General features: G+C 38.2%; 5 protein-coding genes across 5 annotated transcripts; 1 reads left to right on the forward strand and 4 right to left on the reverse strand. All coding sequences in view use genetic code 12, as the record gives it.

The window, feature by feature from the left end:
- Positions 1 to 182: 182 nt before the first annotated feature.
- On the reverse strand, positions 183 to 2,642 carry KGF56_003059 (uncharacterized protein; the record flags this gene model as incomplete). Its single annotated transcript, XM_049324353.1, has 1 exon — positions 183 to 2,642. One exon carries the CDS (start codon positions 2,640 to 2,642, stop codon positions 183 to 185), a length of 2,460 nt encoding a protein of 819 aa, XP_049179904.1.
- Positions 2,643 to 5,026: 2,384 nt separating this feature from the next.
- Positions 5,027 to 6,028, reverse strand: KGF56_003060 (coatomer subunit epsilon; the record flags this gene model as incomplete). The annotated part of the gene is made up of 1 exon (XM_049324354.1): positions 5,027 to 6,028. One exon carries the CDS (start codon positions 6,026 to 6,028, stop codon positions 5,027 to 5,029), a length of 1,002 nt encoding a protein of 333 aa, XP_049179905.1.
- Positions 6,029 to 7,884: 1,856 nt separating this feature from the next.
- On the forward strand, positions 7,885 to 8,169 carry PGA58 (Pga58p; the record flags this gene model as incomplete). The annotated part of the gene is made up of 1 exon (XM_049324355.1): positions 7,885 to 8,169. One exon carries the CDS (start codon positions 7,885 to 7,887, stop codon positions 8,167 to 8,169), a length of 285 nt encoding a protein of 94 aa, XP_049179906.1.
- A 1,598-nt stretch (positions 8,170 to 9,767) lies between these two features.
- Positions 9,768 to 17,522, reverse strand: KGF56_003062 (uncharacterized protein; the record flags this gene model as incomplete). Its single annotated transcript, XM_049324356.1, has 1 exon — positions 9,768 to 17,522. One exon carries the CDS (start codon positions 17,520 to 17,522, stop codon positions 9,768 to 9,770), a length of 7,755 nt encoding a protein of 2,584 aa, XP_049179907.1.
- Positions 17,523 to 18,457: 935 nt separating this feature from the next.
- Positions 18,458 to 22,111, reverse strand: CCC2 (Cu(2+)-transporting P-type ATPase; the record flags this gene model as incomplete). The annotated part of the gene is made up of 1 exon (XM_049324357.1): positions 18,458 to 22,111. One exon carries the CDS (start codon positions 22,109 to 22,111, stop codon positions 18,458 to 18,460), a length of 3,654 nt encoding a protein of 1,217 aa, XP_049179908.1.
- Between the last annotated feature and the right edge of the window lie 1,027 nt (positions 22,112 to 23,138).

A 23,138-nucleotide genomic window follows, 5' to 3' on the forward strand; every position in this document is an offset into this window, starting at 1 on the left:
AGAGGAGGAGGAGGAGGAGGAGGAGGAGGTAGTGATGATAAAATGGACGGATCATACAAATATATCCCTTTGCTTTGACAATGCAAGGTATTTATCTATACATATATTAAATGAACGACATTTGTACACGCATACATATATATGTATACACATTTTTCTTCATCTGATGATGTATGTGGCAATTACATAATTTCTCTAGGTACTAAACCATGTGTTCCAACAAAATATTCCTTAACAAAATGGTTTGGTATCCTGGATAAAGCAGTATCAGGTAACATGACTCCACTTCCTTCCTTAAATAAGTTCCCCCCATTTCTTTTATTCATTGAGACCAAACTGCAGCTTGACAAAGAGTTTGAAGTGAGCAGATTATCAAGTGCTCCATACTTGACAATTCTTAAATAAGCCATATTCAAAGGCGATAAAGTCGTAGGTTTGACTAATGACTTGTTTACCCAAGTATCTTCCATAGTTAATGGTTTGATACAGCGTAAACAGTTTCTATAATACTTTCGTTTACTTTGAACCTTGTCTGATTTTGGATTCCATTTGAAGTCTCGATAACTGCTATAGCTAGGATTGCGAGGCTGGTGGGAAAAAGAAGAATTAGAAGAAGACAAATTTATAGATGCAAACCTATTGGTTACCTCTTCATCATCCACTTCGTCATCTTCTCTTTCGTCGTCTTCGTCTTCGTCATCCTCTTCTTCATCTTCTTCATCTTCTTCATCAGAATGAGGCAAATCTGACATATTCTGTATATCTTCTTCGTCATCATTATTATGTAAACTCATCAGTGTTTCAATTCTTGACCTTCGTAAAGCTTCATTGAGCTCTTCGTCGTCATAGTCTTCATCTTCCTCTTCGCCTCCCTCATAGTCCTCACCATCATTTGTGAATATTTGTGCTCTTGCTTTTGCTTTTGTTCTTGTTCTCGTTCTTGTTCCTGCTTCTGCTCCTGTTTCTGCTCTTGTTCTTGTTCTTATTCTTGTTTTACTTCCTCCTCTATGAATTGGTTTTAAAAGATTCTGAGAAGAGCCACTTAATGCTTGGTCGATTTCCAACTGTGTTAAATTGAACTCTGAATGTGAACTATAAGCTGACAATGAGTTGAGCTGAGGAGCTAATGTGGAAATGCTTGTATCTAGTCTTTTCAGTTTAGTATCAGAAGCATTGCTACTACTTCTTAATCTAGTAGATGACAATTTAGACTTTAATCTGCTAAATCTTCCCTTAATTTTACTTGGATCTGAAGCAGCTCTTAGTCTTGATGCGCGATGTGTTGATTCCGGGAAATCATCATAGTTACTACTACTCCCCGTTCTTCCATTTCTTCTTCTCCTCCTTCTTCTTGGCACGGTTCTATACCTTGGTAATTCCCTTTCATTAATATCAATAGCTACATCTTTACCTATATTAATCAGCAAGTTCCAATCAATCAAATCTTGTATTGTAGCGAAATTTAGCAAAATCTGTTCATTTTCAATTCTTAATCTTAGCACATTAAATTTTTTCTTGTAATCAGAGGCCAATCCTATTTTCGCATGTTGTAAAGAGTACGATCTAATCAAAGGCCGTTTCTTATTGTTGTGATTGGTATTGGTCTCTAATAGCCCTAGCTTCTTAACAAAATTGTGGAATTGGTGATCATAAGGAGTAGTAAAGCTTGAATGATTATTCAAATCTTTAATTGCAATATTATTAGGACTTGCTTGAAACCCCAATATTTCAGGCTCTAAATGACTTGGTATAGTGTAAAAATTTAGCTGAGTTGAGTTTAGTTCAATAATGAGATATTTCCAGCTTCTATTAGGTGACAATTCATAAGGGCTAATCCACTCTAGTTTTCTAGCAATTACTCCTATTTTGTAAATTGAAGGAGAATACGTCGGCGGTAGTGGAGACGGCTCGAATGGTAGCGCAGGTTTCAGAATCATCATATTCGCCGATCGTGCAGGAGGAGCCGCAGCAGTAGCGGCAGCGGCCGCAGTAGTGAGGCAGCCGGCGGCAGAAGAAAGATTTATTGATGGTACTGTCATACTATCAAATGTAGTTATTGTTTGTACAATGGGAAATTTGGGACACCCACCAGGTGGTAATGTGTCGTAAGATGGGGGACAAACTGGATTTGGTTCGATTAATTGTAGATAATCTTGACAACTATTTTCGAGTGGACTAATGATAAACTTGTCTCTTGATTGCTTTTCGTGGTGGTAGTGGTGGGTAGTAGTGGCAGTGGTAGTTTTCTGACCATCAACCGTAATACTCTTATATCTCTTCTCTGAGATCTGAGAAGTAGCAGTAACGTGATTTGAGGAATAATTTGGTTTTTCAAGTGGTTTGGTATTTTCAAATTGATGAGTAATTGTTGATGTTTTTGGGGTAGATGGGCTACTGTTTTCTACCGAGGACAATGGTGTAGGAGGTATCGGCGTTCCTCTCATAAGCTCTGTATTGTCGTTTGCATTTGAAAATAGAGACGATGATGATGATGACGAAGAAGAAGAAATGGTGGTGGAGGATGAGGACGAGGAGACTGCAGGCACATTTGGTATGCCAACAACAACTGAGGGAGCAAAAGAAGAATGTGGTGGTGGTGGTGAAACATGATTATTTTCGGAATTGTGGGAACTCTTTTTCATGAATTGATGGTTTATTATATGCTCTCCATTGCTAGGATCATACAGCAAAGGAAACTGAACCGCTGGTGAGCATATATGACACGGTAGTTGATTCTGGTCGTCTTTATTATGTATCATCATCGATGTTGTTGAAAAAGACGACGAAGACGAAGATGTTGGGGAAGATGAACAAAATTGAAAATTAGAGCCATTTTTTGATCCACCCTTTTTGCGTATAAGCAGTGCCAAAACAGCCATTTTAAAAACTCTCTTATAGTATTCTTAAATATATATATGGGTTTTACTTTTATTCACGACACTGTAGCCATCATAAGGAATGTGAGTAGAAGGTAGATTTGGCTAGCGGGCTAGTTGTTTCGATTGCTGATCTTGTTAAAGATTCTTTAATCAGTTATACTTTTCCCCGATGCTAAGAAATACAAGAGAAGAAAAAATATATCTAATAATCTTTAGTTAATATTTTGATAAGAAAATTAATAATTATCAATAGCCTCGGGAGAGGGTTCCAGAGTGAGACGAGGGGTTATTTAGCGGTTGTGATGGGTATTGGTTGTTGTGGTGATTAGCTGTGGATAGATACAAAAACCAGGTGCAACGAGATGAAAATTTTAGATGTTGTTGGTATCTATCACGACAAGTTCTTAGAGATTGAGTAAATGTTAAAAAGCAGGTATATCTGGTCGTGATGTGCTTCACCAATCTCTACCTATTACTCTTACACCTATTAATTTTCTACTTGTTACTTTTCCACCTTGATATTACTAGCTTGTACAACACTATCTCGCTCTGCTCGATAGTGTTGCCACTTGTTAAATCTCTTGTAATATAACAAGGTTTTGGTTGAGATGAGAGAAATCACACCTTAAAGTCACCAGATTCATAATCCAATTACAGCCGATTATCATTAGTTCGGGGACTATTAACCAAAAAGTTATAACCAATCAATAAATAAAGCCCATATGAGGACTTCAAATCACATGATACCGCCACATTGTTTCCCTCCTACCCGAAACTCATTACCTTGCTCCTCCCGTATTAGCCGCCTTTTACTCTTTACATTTAGCGTTTTGCTCCTATTATCTATTATCAAAACCCGTGTGTTATTATATAATAGAGACAACAACTTTAGATATCACTGTATTACGTAATACACTCCCTAACTAAATGTAATATATGACATAATATGCACGTATGGTATTACATAATATCTGCCATATTATTACATAATACTTTTTTTTTTTTTGCTACTTACTCTCTTACTTGACATCTATTGTTTCCTGATTTGTAAATGAAACCGTTTCTTTTAAAAATAGTTTGCTTTTAACAATAGTTTGCTTTTTTGTCTTGTTTCCTGATTTGTAAATGAAACCACAAACTAGTTTGCTTTTAGTCTTGTGCTGTCAAAACTTTGTAGCCCAAAAAACAAGTCTGTTAAAGGTTAATACCAGAGCCAGTTCAAACGCTAGCATTTTGTATTTTTTAATCTGCCCCTTTAATGGTACTTCCGTCTCTATTACGTTTGAGTAATGCTGTTATATGTATGTTTGGGCTCTGTTTTTACTCTCCCCGCAAAAAGAAAAAAAGAAAGTCATGTATCCTATTTAGGTTGTATGCGATGAGGACCCTATAATGGTAAAGGCACGTGCAATCAACGACACCATCGAGCAGAGCGAGATGGTGGAGCAGCACTTTGTAGCTTATCACAACACTAACTAGCTCGTCAAAATACTAACTAGCTCGTCAAAACACTAACTAGCTTGTCAAAACACTAACTAGCTTGTCAAAATACTAACTAACTTGTCAAAACACTAACTAGCTTGTCAAAACACTATTGAGGAAAGAGAGATGGTGGAGCAGCACTTGGTAGCCGCCACAGACACTATCGAGCAGCACTTACTAGCAACACTGACTAGCTTGTTAAAGAGACTAGACGAGTGAAACGAGTCTAGTCTATAGAAAGAGTAGATAGAGATAGACTATCGAGCAGAGCGAGATAGTAGAGCATTATTAACCTCAACACTCTCGAGCAGAGCGAGATAGTAGAGCATTATTAGCCGCCACCAACACACGGGTAAGAATTACACACTTGACCTTCTAAGAATCTTACTTGAGCTTCTAAGAAACGAAAAAAGGAATATTTTGAAAAGTTTTACTGTATAGTTCTTATGGTTAGTTCTATTCTCCACATTGCCCAGTTCTTATGCTTAGTTCTACACACGGAATTGCTCGATAGTATCGCTAGTCGGTGGCAGCTACAAAGAATTGCTCCACTATAGAGCAAAGTCAGTGTCGGCGTAGTCAGTATTGGCGTAGTTAGTGTCGATAGTCTATCTACTATCGACTAGACTCGTTTCACTCGTCTAGTCTCACTCGTCTAGTCTCTCCTATACGGTTTGATACTTTGCAACAATCTTGTCAAAAATTTCATTCTTCTTCTCCTCATCCTTGAGCAATTCATGCTCACGGTTAACCTTCCTCAATTGCTCCAACAATGTACTTGTTTCTTTCCCGAAATTAACCAATCGATCTAATGCAATTTGATTAGCAATCATATCTCCCTTTTGTACGCTCATAGTAGTACCAGCACCAGAACTAATGGTATCTTCAGATATTTCTTTATTCTCCTCAATTATCAGCTGTATCTGTTTCAATATTTCTTGCGCCTCGGGAATATGCTTCAATTGCAATGTCAATACTAACAATCTATTCAAATTCTCAACTTTACCTCTATAATCCTCATCATTGTAATTATTATTCAATATCTCATCATAAAAGTAATATGCATTGGTTATATTTTCATTGCCATTCTTTATGCTCTTATACCAGCTTTCGATAATCTGATAAATAATATTATCCCTAGCAAAATCAGGGAACGAGTTCAAAGTTCTGAAAATACTCGTTGCAGCTTTGAAATTGCCGGTAACGAAATATAGTTGAATTAATACTAGAAACACTTCAATTTCATTAAGTTTCTGGGGGCTCTTCATATTGTCAATATACAAAGTAAGGAAATTGATACTTTGATCACTATCCTTTTCAAACTTGATCAAATACAATGATGTCAATATAGCTTGTAATTCAAATTTGGCAACTTTCAAATCTTCAAAGTATGTTGAATCATCAGTACCGAAATCTTTCAAATCGTTCCATGCTTGTAATAGCTGAAACAATTCTTCGTTACCAGGGAATTTCAATTTACCGTCTTCTATCATTTGCGATGCATCCTGCTCTAAGGCTATAGTTGATCGAATTTGAAACTCAAAAACTTTCAATTGGTTCTCAGGTGAAAACTCATCGAGTGAATAGGCCTTGACTTTATTATGCTGATGAGTGTAAAACTGAAACCTTATAGCGTAAAGCTCTCCTGAATCTGAAAACGCGTCCATTGCAAACTTACAAACCCACAAGTATTTAGAGCCAGAAAAAACACAAACAAACAAACAAACAAACCCTTGATTCGATATATGAATACCTAAAGTATTTGCAATTATCGTCGTTAGCGCCCAAATTGAATGAAAAAAAAAATGCCGAGTGTCATTTTTATTGTCGAATTTTCGTTACGTGTCCAAGAAACAAGGTCGTGTGAATCAACACTAAAATGTATTTGTGTAAAGCAACAACCTACACTATCGAGTGGAGCGAGATAGTGGAGCAGCACTTCTTTGACCACCCTAGTGACACTATCGAGTGGAGCAGCACTTCTCTGATCAATATAGTGACACTATTGAGTGGAGCAGCACTTCTTTGACCACCCTAGTGACACTATTGAGTGGAGCACTTCTCTGATCAACCTACAGTGAATGTCTGAGAAATAGGTTCGATGCTGTCATAATCAGCCAGTAGTAACTAGTCACCGTGCTCCACTATCGAGCGGAGCGAGTATGAGTATAACGTCTATGAGTATAACATCAATGAGTGTATTTATCACTATTCTCTTCTTGTTGTTACTACCATTTAGTGTCTGCTGTACAAAGAGCAGCTACAAAGAGCAGCTACAAAGAGCAGCTACAAAGAGCAGCTACTAATTGCAGCTCCACTATCTCGCACCGCTCGATAGTGAGCAGCTACAAAGAGCAGCTCCACTCGATAGTGAGCAACTACAAAGAGCTGCTCCACTCAATAGTATCATCATGGAGCCTCAAGCAAATCGATGATTTAGTTCTAGTCCCAGTTCTAGATCACAACCATCTGCTTTTGAGAGGGAGGGCGATAAACAATGAATAACTTTTCCACTCGATTTAGCCCACGCCACGTAAAAAGAAAGCTGAAGCTCTTCTCTGTAAAAAGACAGCTGAAACTCTTATCTATGGAGGGTATCTATTTATTTTTTTTTTTTTTTGACAGATGATACATAACAAAGATTGTATAATAAAGTAAGAAGTTACCAAACCGTGAGTGTAACTGAAATAAACGAGATTGATTCATGTTAAAGACCGCGTTCTTTAGTGAGACAAAAACTGGAAAGAGGTGTGTGTGTGTGGAAAACGCGTTTTGTTTATACACAATCAAGCGCAAAAAGAGTTATATTCACTTGTAGAAATAAAAACGAATGTCACGAGTGTTATTATGCCATGTTCAGTACTCTGCCGTGTTTAGTACTATGCCATGTTTAGTACTATGCCATGTTTAGTACTATGTCATGTTTAGTGTTACTATGTCATGTTCAGTACTATGCCATGTTTAGTGTTACTATGTCATGTTACTATGTCATGTTCAGTGTTACTATATATCTCGTTCTCCTGGATGGCGTCGCAAGACTTTTTTCTGCGTCCCTATGGCCTGACTCGGATGTAAATTTGTTCGTCAAACAGAACAGCTCACAGTAATTCTCAGCCTGATTATGTAATATATTATATTATATGGAAATATACACGTGACATTAAGATTGAAAAAACCGGAAGTAAACTAAACAACAATAAACATAATAAACACCCAATACAACATTCATTGCAGAAAAAGAAAAAAACAAACAATATCTATCAAAAGGTCCTTATTGTGATTATTGTTGTTGTCGTCCCGTTTTCGTTTTCGTGTTGTTGTTGTTGATGTTGTTGTTATCGTCTGGCAAGTGACATGAGATATTACTTGTTTCCAATAGTATAAATAATTCAGTCAATTACAAACTTTTTTTCATCTTGATTATTCCTTTATTTTTCTTCTTTTCTTCTCTTCAATCTCTCCATTCTTTCTACTTTAGTTCCAACTACTAGTCAATCGTTAATAATACTAATAAATACACGAAATGCAATTCTCAACTGTTACTTTAATTGCTGCTGCTACTGCTGCTTTGGTCAATGCTGATATCCTCACAACAACTACTAAAGTAGAAACTTTGGTCACAATCACCGATTGTGGTCCAACCGTATCAGACTGTCCAGCTTCCCATGTTGAAGAAGAGCATTCTACATCCATTATTGAATCACCAGTAGAGGCACCTGCTAATGTTTCAACTTTCGAAGGTGCTGCTTCTAAACAATTTGCAGTTGGTGCTGTTGCTTTAGCCGCTGGTGCCTTATTAGCTTTGTAAATTTGACAGACGCCAAAAAAGCAAAAAAAGAGAATTACTGGTTTTCAGTGTCTACAGGTTAGCAGTAAAACATCAGAAACATTTTCATTGATTAAAAGCAATGGGTCTTGTTCACTCTTGAAATAAATAGAGATAAAAGGTTTATATGTTATATTTTATATACAGAGAGATTCAAAGATTTTAAATTTCGCAGCCAAATAAAACCCCCTAACTCTTGAAACTCTTTCCGCCCCTTAAGACACCAAAAACAAACAAAGAAGAGACTCACTGGTTTTCAGTATCTACTCGACACTGTCAAGCGGAGCGAGATTGTGGAGCATACTAGCTCTCAGCAACTAAATATATTGCTAATAGCAGCTACAAAGAGCAGCTACTAATTGCAGCTCCACTATATCGCTCCGCTCGATAGTGAGCCTATGCAACTCAAAACGGTGTATCAATATTGTTATAATTTTAAACTATATATATCTTATTCACATATAATGATCCTATTAATATATTTACTAAACAACAGCTATCATTCTTATAGAACAAGGTTGTTCTAAACAATCACAAGAGCAGTGTCAATAGTGTCGGTGGCAGTTAGTGTTAGTCCATTCAAAAAACCCCCTAACTCTTGAAACATTTCCGCCCCTTAAGACACCAAAAACAAACAAAAAGAAGAGACTCACTGGTTTTCAGTATCTACTGGATTTTACACACGGGTTTGATTGCAGCCTTACACACTCGTGGTTTTAACAGGGTACATGGGTTGCTCCACTATCGAGCATAGTAAGACAGTGTCGGTGTAGTCAGTGTTGTAACAAGCCATATGTGCTGCTCCACTATTGAGCAGAGCGAGATAGTTGATAATGTCGGTGGAATCGGTGCTGCTCCACTATCGAGCAGAGAGACATAGTGTCGATAGTGTCGGTGGCAGTTAGTATGCTCCACTATCTCGCTCTGCTCGATAGTGTCGGTGGCAGTTAGTATGCTCCACTATCTCGCTCTGCTCGATAGTGTCGATAGTGTCGATAGTGTCGGTGGCAGTTAGTGTGCTCCACCATCTCGCTCTACTCGATAGTGTAGCCAAAAACCCCCTAACCTCACTTTCCGCCCCTTAAGAACATCGACAAAAAAAATTAATAACAAAATAATTAAACGTGTATACATTTTAAATATAAAGATAATCAACCCCATCTTCATCAAAAAAAAAAAACCAATTATAAAACAACACGAATCTTCAAAACGAATATTAGTAGAACGAAAATAATCAAAGCTTTGCATAAAAAACCTCCAATGATGTAGCGTTATATACACCATTCAGAAAAAAAAATGCATATTGAATGTAAAACTTATTCTTTCCTTTTTTTTTTTTCCTTTTCCTTTTTCAAATAAAAAAACACTTGGATCCATCTGGAAGGATCATATTAAATAGCATATAGATTGATAAATAAACTTCATATTTGGTTGGGTATGAAAACAAAAAGTCAGTTAAAAACAAACAAACAACAACTTCCAAAAAAATAAAACAGCCTTCAAAATATTAAAGTAAAACAGCCTTCAAAATATTAAAAAAAAACAAAAAAAACAAAAAAACAATCTATGGGTTTGGGAGATTAGGCTCCTCCTCCAACAGGCTCAATAATTTGGCCTGGTGCCTGACCCGGAACTCCTCCGCCGGCAATGATTTCAGGTGCTGGTTGATAAACATATCCAATATTCTCACCATTCAAATCATGCTCTTTATTGACATGAGTTACTTCATCAACTTGCTTCTTTCCAGCATCTTTAGCCTTTTCCTTTACATACTCTTCATGTTCAGAAGGTCCCTTCTCATGATTCTCCTTCTTGTGTTCTTCTCTATCGTGTTCCTCGTGTTCATGTTGCTCTCTTCCTGGAGCAGCCTCATACTTTTCACGCTCATGGTGCTCCTTTTCATGGTGCTCCTTCGAGTGGCGTTCACCACCATAAACACGATCTTTTTCATAGTGTTCCTTCTCCTTTTCCTTAAGGTGTTGATCCTTCTCATGCACCTCCTTCTCCACCTTCTCACTATCATGTTCCTTGACCACGTCACGACGTTTCAACTCATGATCAACCTCGTGATAATAGTCCTTGACATGTTCCTTTTCCTTGCCCCATTCATCAAGCTCGTCAATATCCTTCTCAATTTCCAAATCATCTTCCAAAGTCTTCTCATGATGATTCAAAGCGTGCTTGTCTTTTTCAATAGCAAGATCATGTTCTTTATGGCCATTCTCCTCGTGGTACTGGTACCCGTCATCAGACTCTTTATGGTGATCTTTTTCATGATGTTCAACAACCTTTTTATGAGAGTCCTCTTCATAGCGGTCAACTTCATGTCTCTTGGTGTTTTTTTCATGGTTAGCTTCGTGATAGTATTGCTTGTGCTTCTCCTTCTCCTTCTTGGCTTCGTCAAATTCATGTAATGACTTCTCATAATCAACACCATTCTCATCATCATGATCCTCTTCTTGTTGGTCAAGAACATGCTCATCTTTATCTAACGAATAGTCATCCTCCTTGTGATGATTCTTTTCGTCAAACTTCTCGTCGCTCTCAGTTTCCTCATGATGGTTAACTTCATGATGTTCTTTTACATTTTTATGATAGTCCTCCTCATAACGTTCCAATTCATGACGCTTGGAGTTATGATCCACCTCGTGGATATAATCCTTGTGGTGATCCTTCTCCTTAGCATACTCATCATTTTCGTAAACTTCTTTCGAGTATTCAACACCATTGCTACTATCTTGTTCTTGATGACTAACTTCATGTTCATCTTTAGCCAAACCATAATCATCTTCCTTGTGAGCCTCTTTCAAATGTTTATTCGATCCATCATCAAAGCTTTCATGTAAATCCAATTCATGATGCTTGGTAACATCCTTGTGTGAATCTTCTTCGTAATGCTCAACTTCGTGTCTTTTTGATGGGTGATCAATCTCCTTGAAGTAGTCCTCGTGGAAATCCTTCTCCTTTGCAAAATCATTAACCTCATGGGTATCCTTTTCGTATTGAACTCCATTCTCATCAACGTTGGCTTCGCGATTGTCAACTAAATGACTATCCTTATTCAAAGTACGATCGTTTTCCTTGTGTCCCTCCTTCTCATTATAGTGCCATCCATCATCAGAAACCGAGTGTTCACTCTTCTCATGATGTTCATTTACATCCTTGTGGAATTCCTCTTCATAGTGTTCCAACTCATGTCTCCTCCTTTTAGCTTCATGGTCCAAGTCGTGTAAATAGTCCTTATGGTGCTCTTTTTCTTTCGAAAACTCATCCAACTCATTCCATTCACTTTCGAAATCATAGCCATTGTGATCCTGTTCACGATGGTCAACCTGATGTTTATCCTTTTCTAAAGAATAATCATCTGATTTGTGTTGCTCCTTCTCATGCTTGTTACTTACATCGTCCAGTATTTCATGCAAGTTCTTTTCATGATGCTCAGTCACGTTTTTGTGAAGATCTTCTTCATAATGTTCAACTTCGTGTCTCTTTTCCTTGTGATCCAACTCATTTACTTGGTCTTTATTGATATCACTCTCAAACTCAATATCATCAAGCTCATGAATAGTCTTATCATGATGCAAGTCTCCTTCATCATGCAACTCATGTTGATCCTTTTCATGAAGGTCCTTTCCCTTCTTGTGTTCATTCTCTACTTGATGATCCAATTTATATTTACCATCCTTCTCATGAAACTTCTTTTGATACAGGTCTTTTTCCAACTCGTGCTGATCCTTTTCGTGCAAGTCAAATTCATGATGCAGTTCACCACCATCAACCTTTTCGTGTTGATCTAATTCATGTAAACCCTTCTCCTTTTTGTGAGTTTCCTTCTCATAAAGTTCCTGCTCTTCTCTCTTAATCTGGTAAACCTTTTTGTTCTTCTTCTTTTTGTCTTTGGACTTGTCCTTTTCGTAGAAATCCTGTTCATGTTCCTCCTTTTGAATTTCACGGTGCTCATACTCGTGGTGATCCTCTTCAATTTCTCCATTTTGAGTTTGGTGTTCATGAGAGTCTTCATTGTACTGTTCCTTTTCTAACTCGTGACTATCTTTCTCATGGATTTTATCACCAGTTCTCACCTTCTCATAATGATCCTTTGCTACATCTTGATAATCGCTTTTGTGGTCATTGTTTTCATGCACAACCCCATTATGGTGTTCCTCATGATGCTCCTTTTCAAAGTCCTTATTCTTTGCCACATGATGCTCTGAAGTGTGATCCAATGTACCATTACGGAATTTGGAATAGTGGTGCTCCTCGTGGTGAGTTTTTCCACTTTGTACATGATTCATCTCGTGATGTCCTTTGTTAAGATCGTTGGCATTTTTTGGTCCCAAGGGTTGTATTATTGGAGGATTTCCAACAGGTGGTCGGTTCTTAAACTCAGGAATCAAATAGTCTTTATCCTTTTTAACGGGTTTTGAGTTTCCAGGGACTTGTATTCCATTGACAGCGTCACCTTTTACGTTTCCGCCATTAACAGACAACTTTTCCTTAATTTGTGACGCAGTTAACTCACCAGAAGCAATCAACTTGGGAATCATCTGCAATACAAAAGAAGCAAAATCACTCCTCAAATCATTATCAGCCAATGTCAATTCAAAAATGTCATAAATCAAACCGGATTTTTTCAACGATGTGTAGACCTTAAGCAATAAATCGTCAGCCGTGTCTCTTTTGGTAATAACCCCTTTGGCACCTTTATTCACCTTGTCTTTTAAAGACTCCTTACTATCTTTTTTCAGGTCATTGACTTTGTCTTGGCTAGGCCTCCCTGTATTATTACCATCATCATCGCAATCTTCGTCATCGGCATCAGGCTTGTCTTTTGTTTTGCCCTTTTTGTCTCCAAACATTCCACCAAACTTGGATTTCCAGTCTTTTCCACCCTTACCAGATGAAGACTCCTCGTCCTTGTCTTTACCATCTTTCATAGACTTTCCTTTCTTACCACCAAACATTCCGCCAAGTTTACCGCCAAATTTACCATCATCGCCATCGTCTTTATCCTTGTCCGATTTTCCTTTCTTACCTCCAAACTTTCCACCAAATTTTGACTTTGAATCACTCTTATCATCTTCATCTTCATCTTCATCTTTAGATTCTTTGGATCCTTTCTTCTTACTAAGCAACTGCTTGAGTTTCAGAACTTTGAGTGCTTGAAACTGTTCTTCTTCCTCTTCTACTTCACGTTTACCTTTCGCTTTTTCTCCTGCTTTGATCTTTTCTTTAAGTTTCTCTTTGAAACTTTGTTCTGGTTTCGGTTCAGGTTCCGGTTCAGGTTGAGGTTCAGGTTCAGGTTCCGGTTCAGGTTGAGGTTCAGGTTCAGGTTGAGGTTCAGGTTCGGGTTTCTTTTCAGGTTTCTTTTCAACGGGAGGTGGGGGTGTAGACGGAGCAGCAGGAGCTTCTGTAACAGTCACTGTAACATATTCCGTAGTTGTAACAACCTTTGCACCTCCATTTTTCGAACCACCAAGCTTTCCTTTCAATTTTGAACCTTGATCCTTCATACTTGGCATTTTACCCCTCATACCTGACATTGAACCCTTCATACCTGACATTTTACTTTTCATGCCTGACATTTTACTTTTCATATTGTCCTTTCCAAACTTTTGCTTCAATTTTTGGCCTGTACCACCACTCTTCTTTGCTGAACTATCGTCTTCAATGTTTTCGGCTGGGGTCTCAACTTCCTCCTTGCTTTCAGCTGGGACCTCGGAATCAGACTTGCCTTCGCCTTTGAGCTTGCTTAATAACCCAGCTAATTTGACTTGAGATTCATCTTCTTCACGTTTTCCATTTCCTTTTCCATTTCCTTTTCCTTTTCCGCTTCCATTTCCCTTTCCCTTTTTAAGCTTGTTGTCACCAGCATTGCCTTTACCTAGTTTTCCTCCAAACTTGGATTTGAGGTCACCAGATGATTTTCCATTTTTACTTTTGGGCTGCTCTTCCTCGTACTCGTCTTCACATTCTTCATCATCATCATCAACATCATCGTTATTATTGCCTTGTGACCCTTTCCCTTTTGAAGAAGAGCCTTTTTTGAAGCCTCCTTTGTTGCCCATCAAACCTTTCAATTTAGATAAATCACGTTTTCCTTTTCCCATACCACCGTTGCCACCTTTACTGAACATACCTCCTAACTTGGCTTTCATACCACCAGAGGATTTTCCTCCATTGTTGGATGGTTTTTCTTGCTCTGGTTGTTCTTCCTCACAGTCATCATCATCTTCTTCCTCCTCCTTCTCCTCCTGGGGTTTTTCTTGTTGTTTGCCATTGGATTTACCTCCCTTACTAAACAAACCTTTCAATTTGCTTAAAAGGCCTGTCTTACCACCACCACCAACACCACCTTTTCCAGAACCATTTTGTAAGCCTTTTCCGCCTTTACCAAACATTCCGCCAAGTTTGGACCTCATGCCTCCACTTGGTTGAGCACAGTCCTCTTCTTCCTCTTCCTTTTCTTCAACAACTTCTTTTTGAGTCGATTTGCCTCCTGTTAAGCCTTTCAATTTGGACAAACCAAGTTTATCACCCATACCACCCATACCACCCATACCACCTTTACCACCCATGCCACCTTTACCACCCATGCCACCTTTACTGAACATACCTCCTAACTTGGCTTTCATACCGCCAGAGGATTTTCCTCCATTGTTGGATGGTTTTTCTTCCTCCTGCTTATTTTCTTCGACATCTTTCGTTTTCGATCCTTTGCGTTTGACATAAGTTTCTTTCCTCGACTTTGACACGCCGCTTTTGCCACCTAGTTTCAGTCCATTAGATGGCTTTTCTGATGGTTTAGGTTTTTCTTCTTCTGTTTCTTCTTCAGAGCAGGACTCATCGTCATCTCCATTATAAGAATCTTCTTTACCTTTCAGTGAGTCTTTCAGATTTGAGGCTTGATCCTTGCCTTTTTCAGGCTTAGATTTGGAGCCACTGGATGACTTTCCGTTATCTTTTGGACTTTCTTTGTCAACCAGTTCGTCCTCTGAACAATAGTCATCATCATCATCATCATCATCATCATATACTGGAGCTTCCTTATTTTTTTTCGTTTCTCCCTTGGGAACTTCCTTGGGAACTTCCTTGGAACCACCCTTGGAACCACCCTTGAAACCACCTTGTTTATCCATTAAGCCTTTTAATTTCGACAAATCACGTTTACCACCTTTTTTTGATTTCTCATCTGGACAGTCATCATCTTCAGTTTCTTCTTTACCTTTTGAAAATTTGGATTTGATAGATGAAGAGCCTTTATCGGCGCCACCTTTACCACCTTTACCACCTTTACCGCCTTTACCGCTGCCACCTTGTTTATTCATTAAGCCTTTTAATTTCGACAAATCACGTTTACCACCTTTTTTTGATTTCTCATCTGGACAGTCATCATCTTCAGTTTCTTCTTTACCTTTTGAAAATTTGGATTTGATAGATGAAGAGCCTTTATCGGCGCCACCTTTACCACCTTTACCACCTTTACCGCCTTTACCGCTGCCACCTTGTTTATTCATTAAGCCTTTTAATTTCGACAAATCACGTTTACCACCTTTTTTTGATTTCTCATCTGGACAGTCATCATCTTCAGTTTCTTCTTTACCTTTTGAAAATTTGGATTTGATAGATGAAGAGCCTTTATCGGCGCCACCTTTACCACCTTTACCACCTTTACCGCCTTTACCGCTGCCACCTTGTTTATTCATTAAGCCTTTTAATTTCGACAAATCACGTTTACCACCTTTTTTTGATTTCTCATCTGGACAGTCATCATCTTCAGTTTCTTCTTTACCTTTTGAAAATTTGGATTTGATAGATGAAGAGCCTTTATCAGAGCCACCTTTACCACCTTTACCACCTTTACCACCTTTATTGAAAAGTCCCTTCAACTTTGATTTCATGCCGCCGAATTTGTCACCTTTCATACCTTTGCCCTGTTCTTCTTCTTCTTCTTCTTCATCATCACCAGAACAATCATCTTCAATAGATGGTGTGGAGTATTTACTGCCTTTTCCAGAAGTTTTCCCATTTTTGCTCAGAGATTTTTTATCACCAGAGCCTTTTTTAAGCTTGGACAAATCACGAATCATCATTTGAACATCTTCACGTTTGAGATGGGAGCCATGAGATTTACCCCATTTTTTACCGTAATGGTGGTCATCATTACAGCAATCACATTCAAGATCATCATCTTTCTTACCATCATGGTGATCATCTTTCTTATCGTCACCTTTCTTGCCGTCATTTTTCTTGCCATCATGGTGATCCTCTTTCTTATCGTCACCTTTCTTGCCGTCATTTTTCTTGCCATCATGGTGATCATCTTTCTTATCATCATCTTTCTTATCATCATCTTTCTTGTCGTCATCTTTCTTGTCGTCATCTTTCTTGTCGTCACCTTTCTTATCATCATGATGAATAGTACCATGCTCCTTCTCCTTTAATCCTTTTCCGTGCTTATGACGACCATATTCATACAGTGTTCTAGATCCCAGACCACGACCGTTTTTCAATTCCCATTTTCTTCTGTATTCTCTTTCCCATTCGTCGCAATCTTCATCCCAGTCATGGCAATCCTCGTCTCCATCTTGGCATTCGTGGTTCCAATTTATATCTTCATACTCATAGTCGACGCAGTCACAGTCCTTATCATCATCATGGTGATGATGTTCTTTTCTTCCACCATGACCATGTTTTCTGTAACCTTTGCCTTTGCCTTTGCCTTTGCCTTTGCCCTTGCCCTTCTTGTCCTTTTTCAATTTTTCCAATCCAATAAACTTATTTTCAGGGACAGCATCGGGTGACATTTCTAAACCGTCTGATCTTTTGATAGCAATAGCTTGTGCTTGAAACATCTGGTCTTTATCCTCATCCACATCAGCAGCAGCAACGATAATATCGCCAAGTTCCCCTTCGCGAATAACCTTAATCTTCTCAAGCAACATAAGGATATCTTTCAATATAACAACTTTTTCAATAGTTATATCCTTTCCAATATTCAACAATTGCCAAAATATATTGCCCAAGCCACCGGTTTTGACTTCAGTAGTAAAAGAGGGATTACCTCCAGTAGCAACATTGTCAGCAACTCCTCTTTTAACAGGCGCATCATCAGCAACTCCTCTTTTAACATCCTGGTTAACGTTTAATCCAAGCATGGCTTGGTTCTTTCGATAATCCACGTCAACACCAAAAGAGTTATAGTGATTCGCATTCAAAGAATTACCATCATTATTGATAACAGAGCCATCCTTAACAAGTTCAACATCTTGTCTCGAGGTCACCGCCAACGCTTTAGCAGCAGCGACAATGAATAATAAACTATGAACCCTCATATGGATATGTTTATTATTGCGAGAAAAGCAGCTACTTGTTTGTAGAGAATCTTCTTTTATTTTCCAAAAAGTATATCATAGGCAAAATGGCACATCACTGTTGGTATTTATATCAATTGACCACCTTCAAATTACTTTCCCTTTTGAAAGAGGAAAGACCTTTTCCCAAAAAAAAAAAAGCTCGGCTTTAGTTATCATCGTCTACCAACGTGGCCTTGCATAGGGTATACTGCTTCAGCTTCTTCTGCTACTTCTGTTTCTTCTTCCTCTTTTTTTGTAATGCTTCAAAGAAGGATGGTTTGTATTGAAAAATGGATAAATTTTGAGGAAATATTTCATTTTGTGACTCTCCAACTTGATCAGGAATAAGAAAAAAAACCCCCCAAGAAACAAATTGAAAAATAAAAAAGGAACCCACAAGTGAAATAAATTTGAGGTTGGTGGTATCAAGAAGCAACATAATTGAATATGTTGATTAGTCAAACCTCTTGGTATAAAGTCGTACACAAAGCCGAAAGTTGAAAGTTGAAGGTTAACTATCGAGCAGAGCGAGATAGTGGAGCACACTAGCTCTTGAAACCAGGCCTCTGGCAGCTCTTAAAGCCAAGCCTCTGGCACACTAGCTCTTCAAATCAAGCCTCTGACACACTAGCTCTTGAAACCAGGCCTCTGGCACACTAGCTCTTGAAACCAGGCCTCTGGCACACTAGCTCTTGAAACCAGGCCTCTGGCACACTAGCTCTTGAAACCAGGCCTCTGGCACACTAGCTCTTGAAACCAGGCCTCTGGCACACTAGCTCTTCAAATCAAGCCTCTGGCACACTAGCTCTTCAAATCAAGTCTCTGGCACACTAGCTCTTCAAATCAAGCCTCTGGCAGCTAGTGTGCTCCACTATCTCGCTCTGCTCGATAGTGGCGTGGTGTCGGTGATGATTCTAGAATCTTGTTCCAACTAGTTCATATGATGGATTACTTGATGAAACACGTGGTCCTCTCCTGGTTAATTTTGCAAACAACAGACCAAAGCTCAAACTCTTCTTCCTTCTATGAGCCTTGAATTGTTCCTTTGTACCATTCTTCAAACTAAAATCTTCAATTTCTCTACCACTTTCCAAGTCTGTCATGTTGACTTTCTCATCCAAATTAGGAGACTTCCAGCACTTTAAAAGTAATGAGCTAAATACCACACTCAAAGAGCTTGTCATCATAGCAATACTTGCCGCCACAGGTGGGAGCATCAAGTTAAACGGTAAAAAGCAGCCCATAGCAAATGGTAACATAAACGTATTATATATGATTGCCCACAAAAAGTTTAGCTTTATCCTTGAGAATGTCATATTTGAAATTTTTAATGCATTCACAACCCCATGTAAATCCGTTTGATTCTTTTGTTTTCTATTTCCAATAAGCACAATATCTGCACTTTCAATTGCAATGTCTGTACCTGAACTGATTGCCATGCCTATGTCTGCTTTTGCTAAAGCGGGCGCATCATTTATTCCATCACCAATAAAAGCAATCCCAACATCATCAGCCAAAGTTCCAAACCTATTCTTTATATCTGTGATAACTTTGTCCTTATGCACCGGTGAAACTTCGTAAAATATATTCTCCTCAGCTATTCCAACCTCTTTGCCTATTTTCAATGCAGCGCCTTTATTATCACCCGTCACCATTCCAATTATGTAGCCTTCAACATTCTTCAAGTAGTCAATCACCTCGCGTGAGCCTTCTCTCAAGGAATCAGATAGCTCTATATATCCCGAATACTTTCCATTAATAACAACAAATGTAATTGTATTCTGAGAGTTAAAGAACAAGTTATCAACAACGTCTAATAAATCAGGAAACTTTTCCTTCAATAGTTTAGCATTACCAACATGGACATGGTATTTTCGAGATCCCAAAACCACATCGGCTTCAATGCCCGAGCCTATCAATACATTGATTTGCTCAACAGTTGTATCAAAAACATCTTCCTCAAAATTCAAACCACAATTGGATTTGGCCAGTTTTGCCAATGCACGTCCGATTGGGTGCTCTGAATTGCACTCAACTGAACCTACCAACTGCCACCAATCGCTAATTGTCATATTTTTGTCATACAAAATAGGTTTTGCATGAGCCAATGTCATTTCCCCAGTCGTTAATGTACCAGTTTTATCAAACAACAAGACATTTATTGATGTAGTTTTTTCCAATATATCTGCTCCTTTTATAAGTACCCCATTCGATGCGCCAACACCTGTACCAACCATCACCGCAGTAGGAGCCGCCAAACCTAATGCGCAAGGACAAGCAACAACAACAACAGAGATGGCTAGCTGCAAACAAACAAAAAACTTGCCATTTTCATCTTTTCTGAAAATCATTGGCAATTTCTCGGAATGCACAAAGTAACAAACAATCAACCATATGATAAACGTGGCTAGCGCCAAAATCAATACCGATGGTACAAACTTGGCCGCTATAAGATCTGAAAATCTTTGTACTGGAGCCTTGTTGACTTGCGAATCCTTTACCAAGTTGATGATTTGCTGTAGTTGAGACTTATTCCCAGTATTTGTTACTCTAATGTATATCAAATGCGCACCATTAATAGATCCTCCAATAACGCTGTCGCCTTTTGATTTATAAATGGGAAGCGGTTCACCTGTTATGAATGATTCATTCACTTCCGTCTCCCCAAATACTATTATTCCATCTGCTGGTATTTTGCCTCCCGGTAATACAATTGCAATATCATTAGGTTGCACAAGATCAATAGATATGGAGCGAGTCTGGAAGTCATGAATTTTATCTTCTTCTTTAGAGGAGGATTCAGTATACTCCTTTTCTTGTTCCATCATCCTCGATTCATAGTCCAGGGCATTTTCTAAAATAGTGCAGGTTGATGGGGTTAATTGTAGTAAGCTAGATAATGCAGTCGAAGTTGCACCTTTGGCTTTATTTTCTAATAATTTACCAAAGGACACAAATGAAATTAACATGACAAGAGTGTCAAATAGTACTTTTGGAGGCCTTGTTGTTCTTCCGTACCAAACGCTTACTATTATTGAAGTGACTGAAAATATGTATGACACCATTGTTGAGATACAAACCAACACATCCATCGATGCCCCCTTGAAGCCTCTTTTTAAGAAAGATGCAAATTTCTTAATATAATTAGCTCCCAAGTGGAATTGCATATAAGTAGATAAGACAAGCTCAACAAGTGACACCAAATAAAGACCTGGAAAGAGCATGGTTTTCTTCCAAAACGCCATTTTTTCCGTGTGGACTAGGAATAAGATAGGGATACCAACAATGAGACTTTGAATAGATATGTTTTTCCAGTACTGGATATCTTTTACTTTTGAAAGCACCTTAAGCTGTGATGCCGAAGATTGGTCAAGCGAGTTTATGACAAAAAACGTAACACGGTCATCGATTTTGTTGAGCCCATCAACAACGTCTCTTATCCCTATAATGTTTGAGTCATAGGAAAAGACTAGCTCATTGATCAAGCCTTGTATATCACTTGCGGTATCTTCTTCAGTGACCAAATCTCTAATTCGAGCTGGAGCCGAGACGTCAAGCGAGCTTGCATCTGTACCTAGTAATGTCAAATAAAATGAGCCAATTCCAGGTATACTATGCAAGAAAGCCTCTATATTATAACGCAAACCTAATTGGTCAGTGTTGGAATTGAGTCCAACCAATTTCAACGTAACTTCTTCGTATTCTTTTACTTCTTCTTGTGGTTGTCCTTCTTGTTTTTCCTTGCTTGTGGTTGAATCTCTTTGATTAGCTTTGAGATCAACGGTACGGATGTAGGTGGTATCGAACCCACAATCTTGGATCGCCGATTTTAGCTCATCTTGAGATATTTCAGGAGTATGTCGTATCAAGGCTTCTTCAGTAATCAATGATACAGAAACGTATTGCACATTTTCCAATTTCTCAAGTGACATTGTGATTGAACTCGAACAAGCGCCACAAGTCATCCCTGATACACCAATTGTAGTCTGCTTTATAATTGGAGACTTTTTTTGTTTTTGTTGTTGCTGTTGTTGAAGCAATTTGGTTGTAGATTGTAGTTGAGCATCAAATCCACAGTCTTGTATAATATTGATAATCTGGCTACCGGCAATGCTTCTTGAATGGGAGATGAGCCCATTTTCAGTAACCAAAGATATTGATGCTTTTGAGACACCTGGTTGTTTTTCCAAAGCTTGAGTAATTGCTGCAGAACAAGCTCCACAAGTCATACCTTGAATTTGCACTCTTGTATTGATTTCTGGCACATTTGACGCCACTAGCTTTACCGAATACCCCAAATCGTTAATCTTTTGCAATATGGATAGCTCGTCAAACCTTACTGTTTGAAAATCACCTTTTTCCTCAACACCTAGATCCTCATGCTTATCACCTTTTTCCTCAACGACTAGATCGTCATGATGGTCGAATTTGGTAGCAATCGCGTTATACTCGGATTCAAGTGCTTGTTTAAGAGATTTCTTCTCTTCATTTGTGTGTAGATTTAAGATACGATAAGTAGCAGTAAACGCCGCGTCGTCGCTCTTGCTTGTACCGTTCCCTCTGGGCATTAGTTGCCAAATATTTACTTGAGCTTGAGTTCCTCTTGTCTATAAAGAAGAAATATAAATGTATATATAAATATATAAAAAAAAAAAAATGCAAAGCGATGCTCAAATGGTCAATCCTTAACAACTGAAGCTAATTGTACAGCTTGAGCAATTACACAGTTGAGTAGGTGACTAAAGTGAATAGAGGGTTAGTAAAGTTTAATGGACTAGCGGACTCAAGTATAGGAGGAATATAACTTCAAGTGTAGGAGGAATATAACTTGATTTGTAAGTGATTTAAAGTAACTGATATGCACTGAAATCAATCACCTCTAGTCTTTTTTCAATTCAACCTATATAAATAGGATATTGCCTCTTGTATTTAGAATTGCCTCGTATTCAGAATTGACTCTTCTATTTAGAGTCGCCTCATTCTATAATCTCTATAGGTCTATAAGTCTATAGGTCTACTACTGCCAACTAAAAGCAAAGGTTCCAATGAGCCTTAGTGGTGTGCTTTTTTTTTTTTGACATTATAGGTATTACATAATCTTATGGCTTTAGGTGATAATTCCTGACATAATCTTATGGCTTTAGGTGATAATTTCTGACATAATCTAATGGCCTTAGGTGACATAATCACTTTGCTTTGTGTGATGACATAATCTCTTTGCTTTAGGTGTGATAATTTCTGACATAATCTCTTTGCTTAGTGTGATGATGTAATCTTTTGGCTTTGGATGAGGTAATTCCTGACATAATCTAAAGAATTTAGATGACATAATCACTTTGCTTCGTTTGATGACATAATCCACACAAAAAGAAGAAAAGAAATAAAACAAAATCTAGATGTATCTTATATGCATGACAAATAATCTCTGTTTTTATTTATCTTTTTCATCTCTGGTTTGGTATTTGGTGTGTTGTAATTGGCAGAGCTTGTCCGATCGGAGATCGTCACTATTGACACTATCGACACTATCGACACTATCGAGCGAAGCGAGATAGTGTAGAGAGACTAGACGAGTGAAACGAGTCTAGTCGATAG

This window comes from Candida oxycetoniae (genome assembly GCF_023343755.2).
Source record: "Candida oxycetoniae strain CBS 10844 chromosome Unknown scaffold20, whole genome shotgun sequence".
In the NCBI taxonomy this organism is placed as follows: Eukaryota; Fungi; Ascomycota; class Pichiomycetes; order Serinales; family Debaryomycetaceae; genus Lodderomyces; species Lodderomyces oxycetoniae.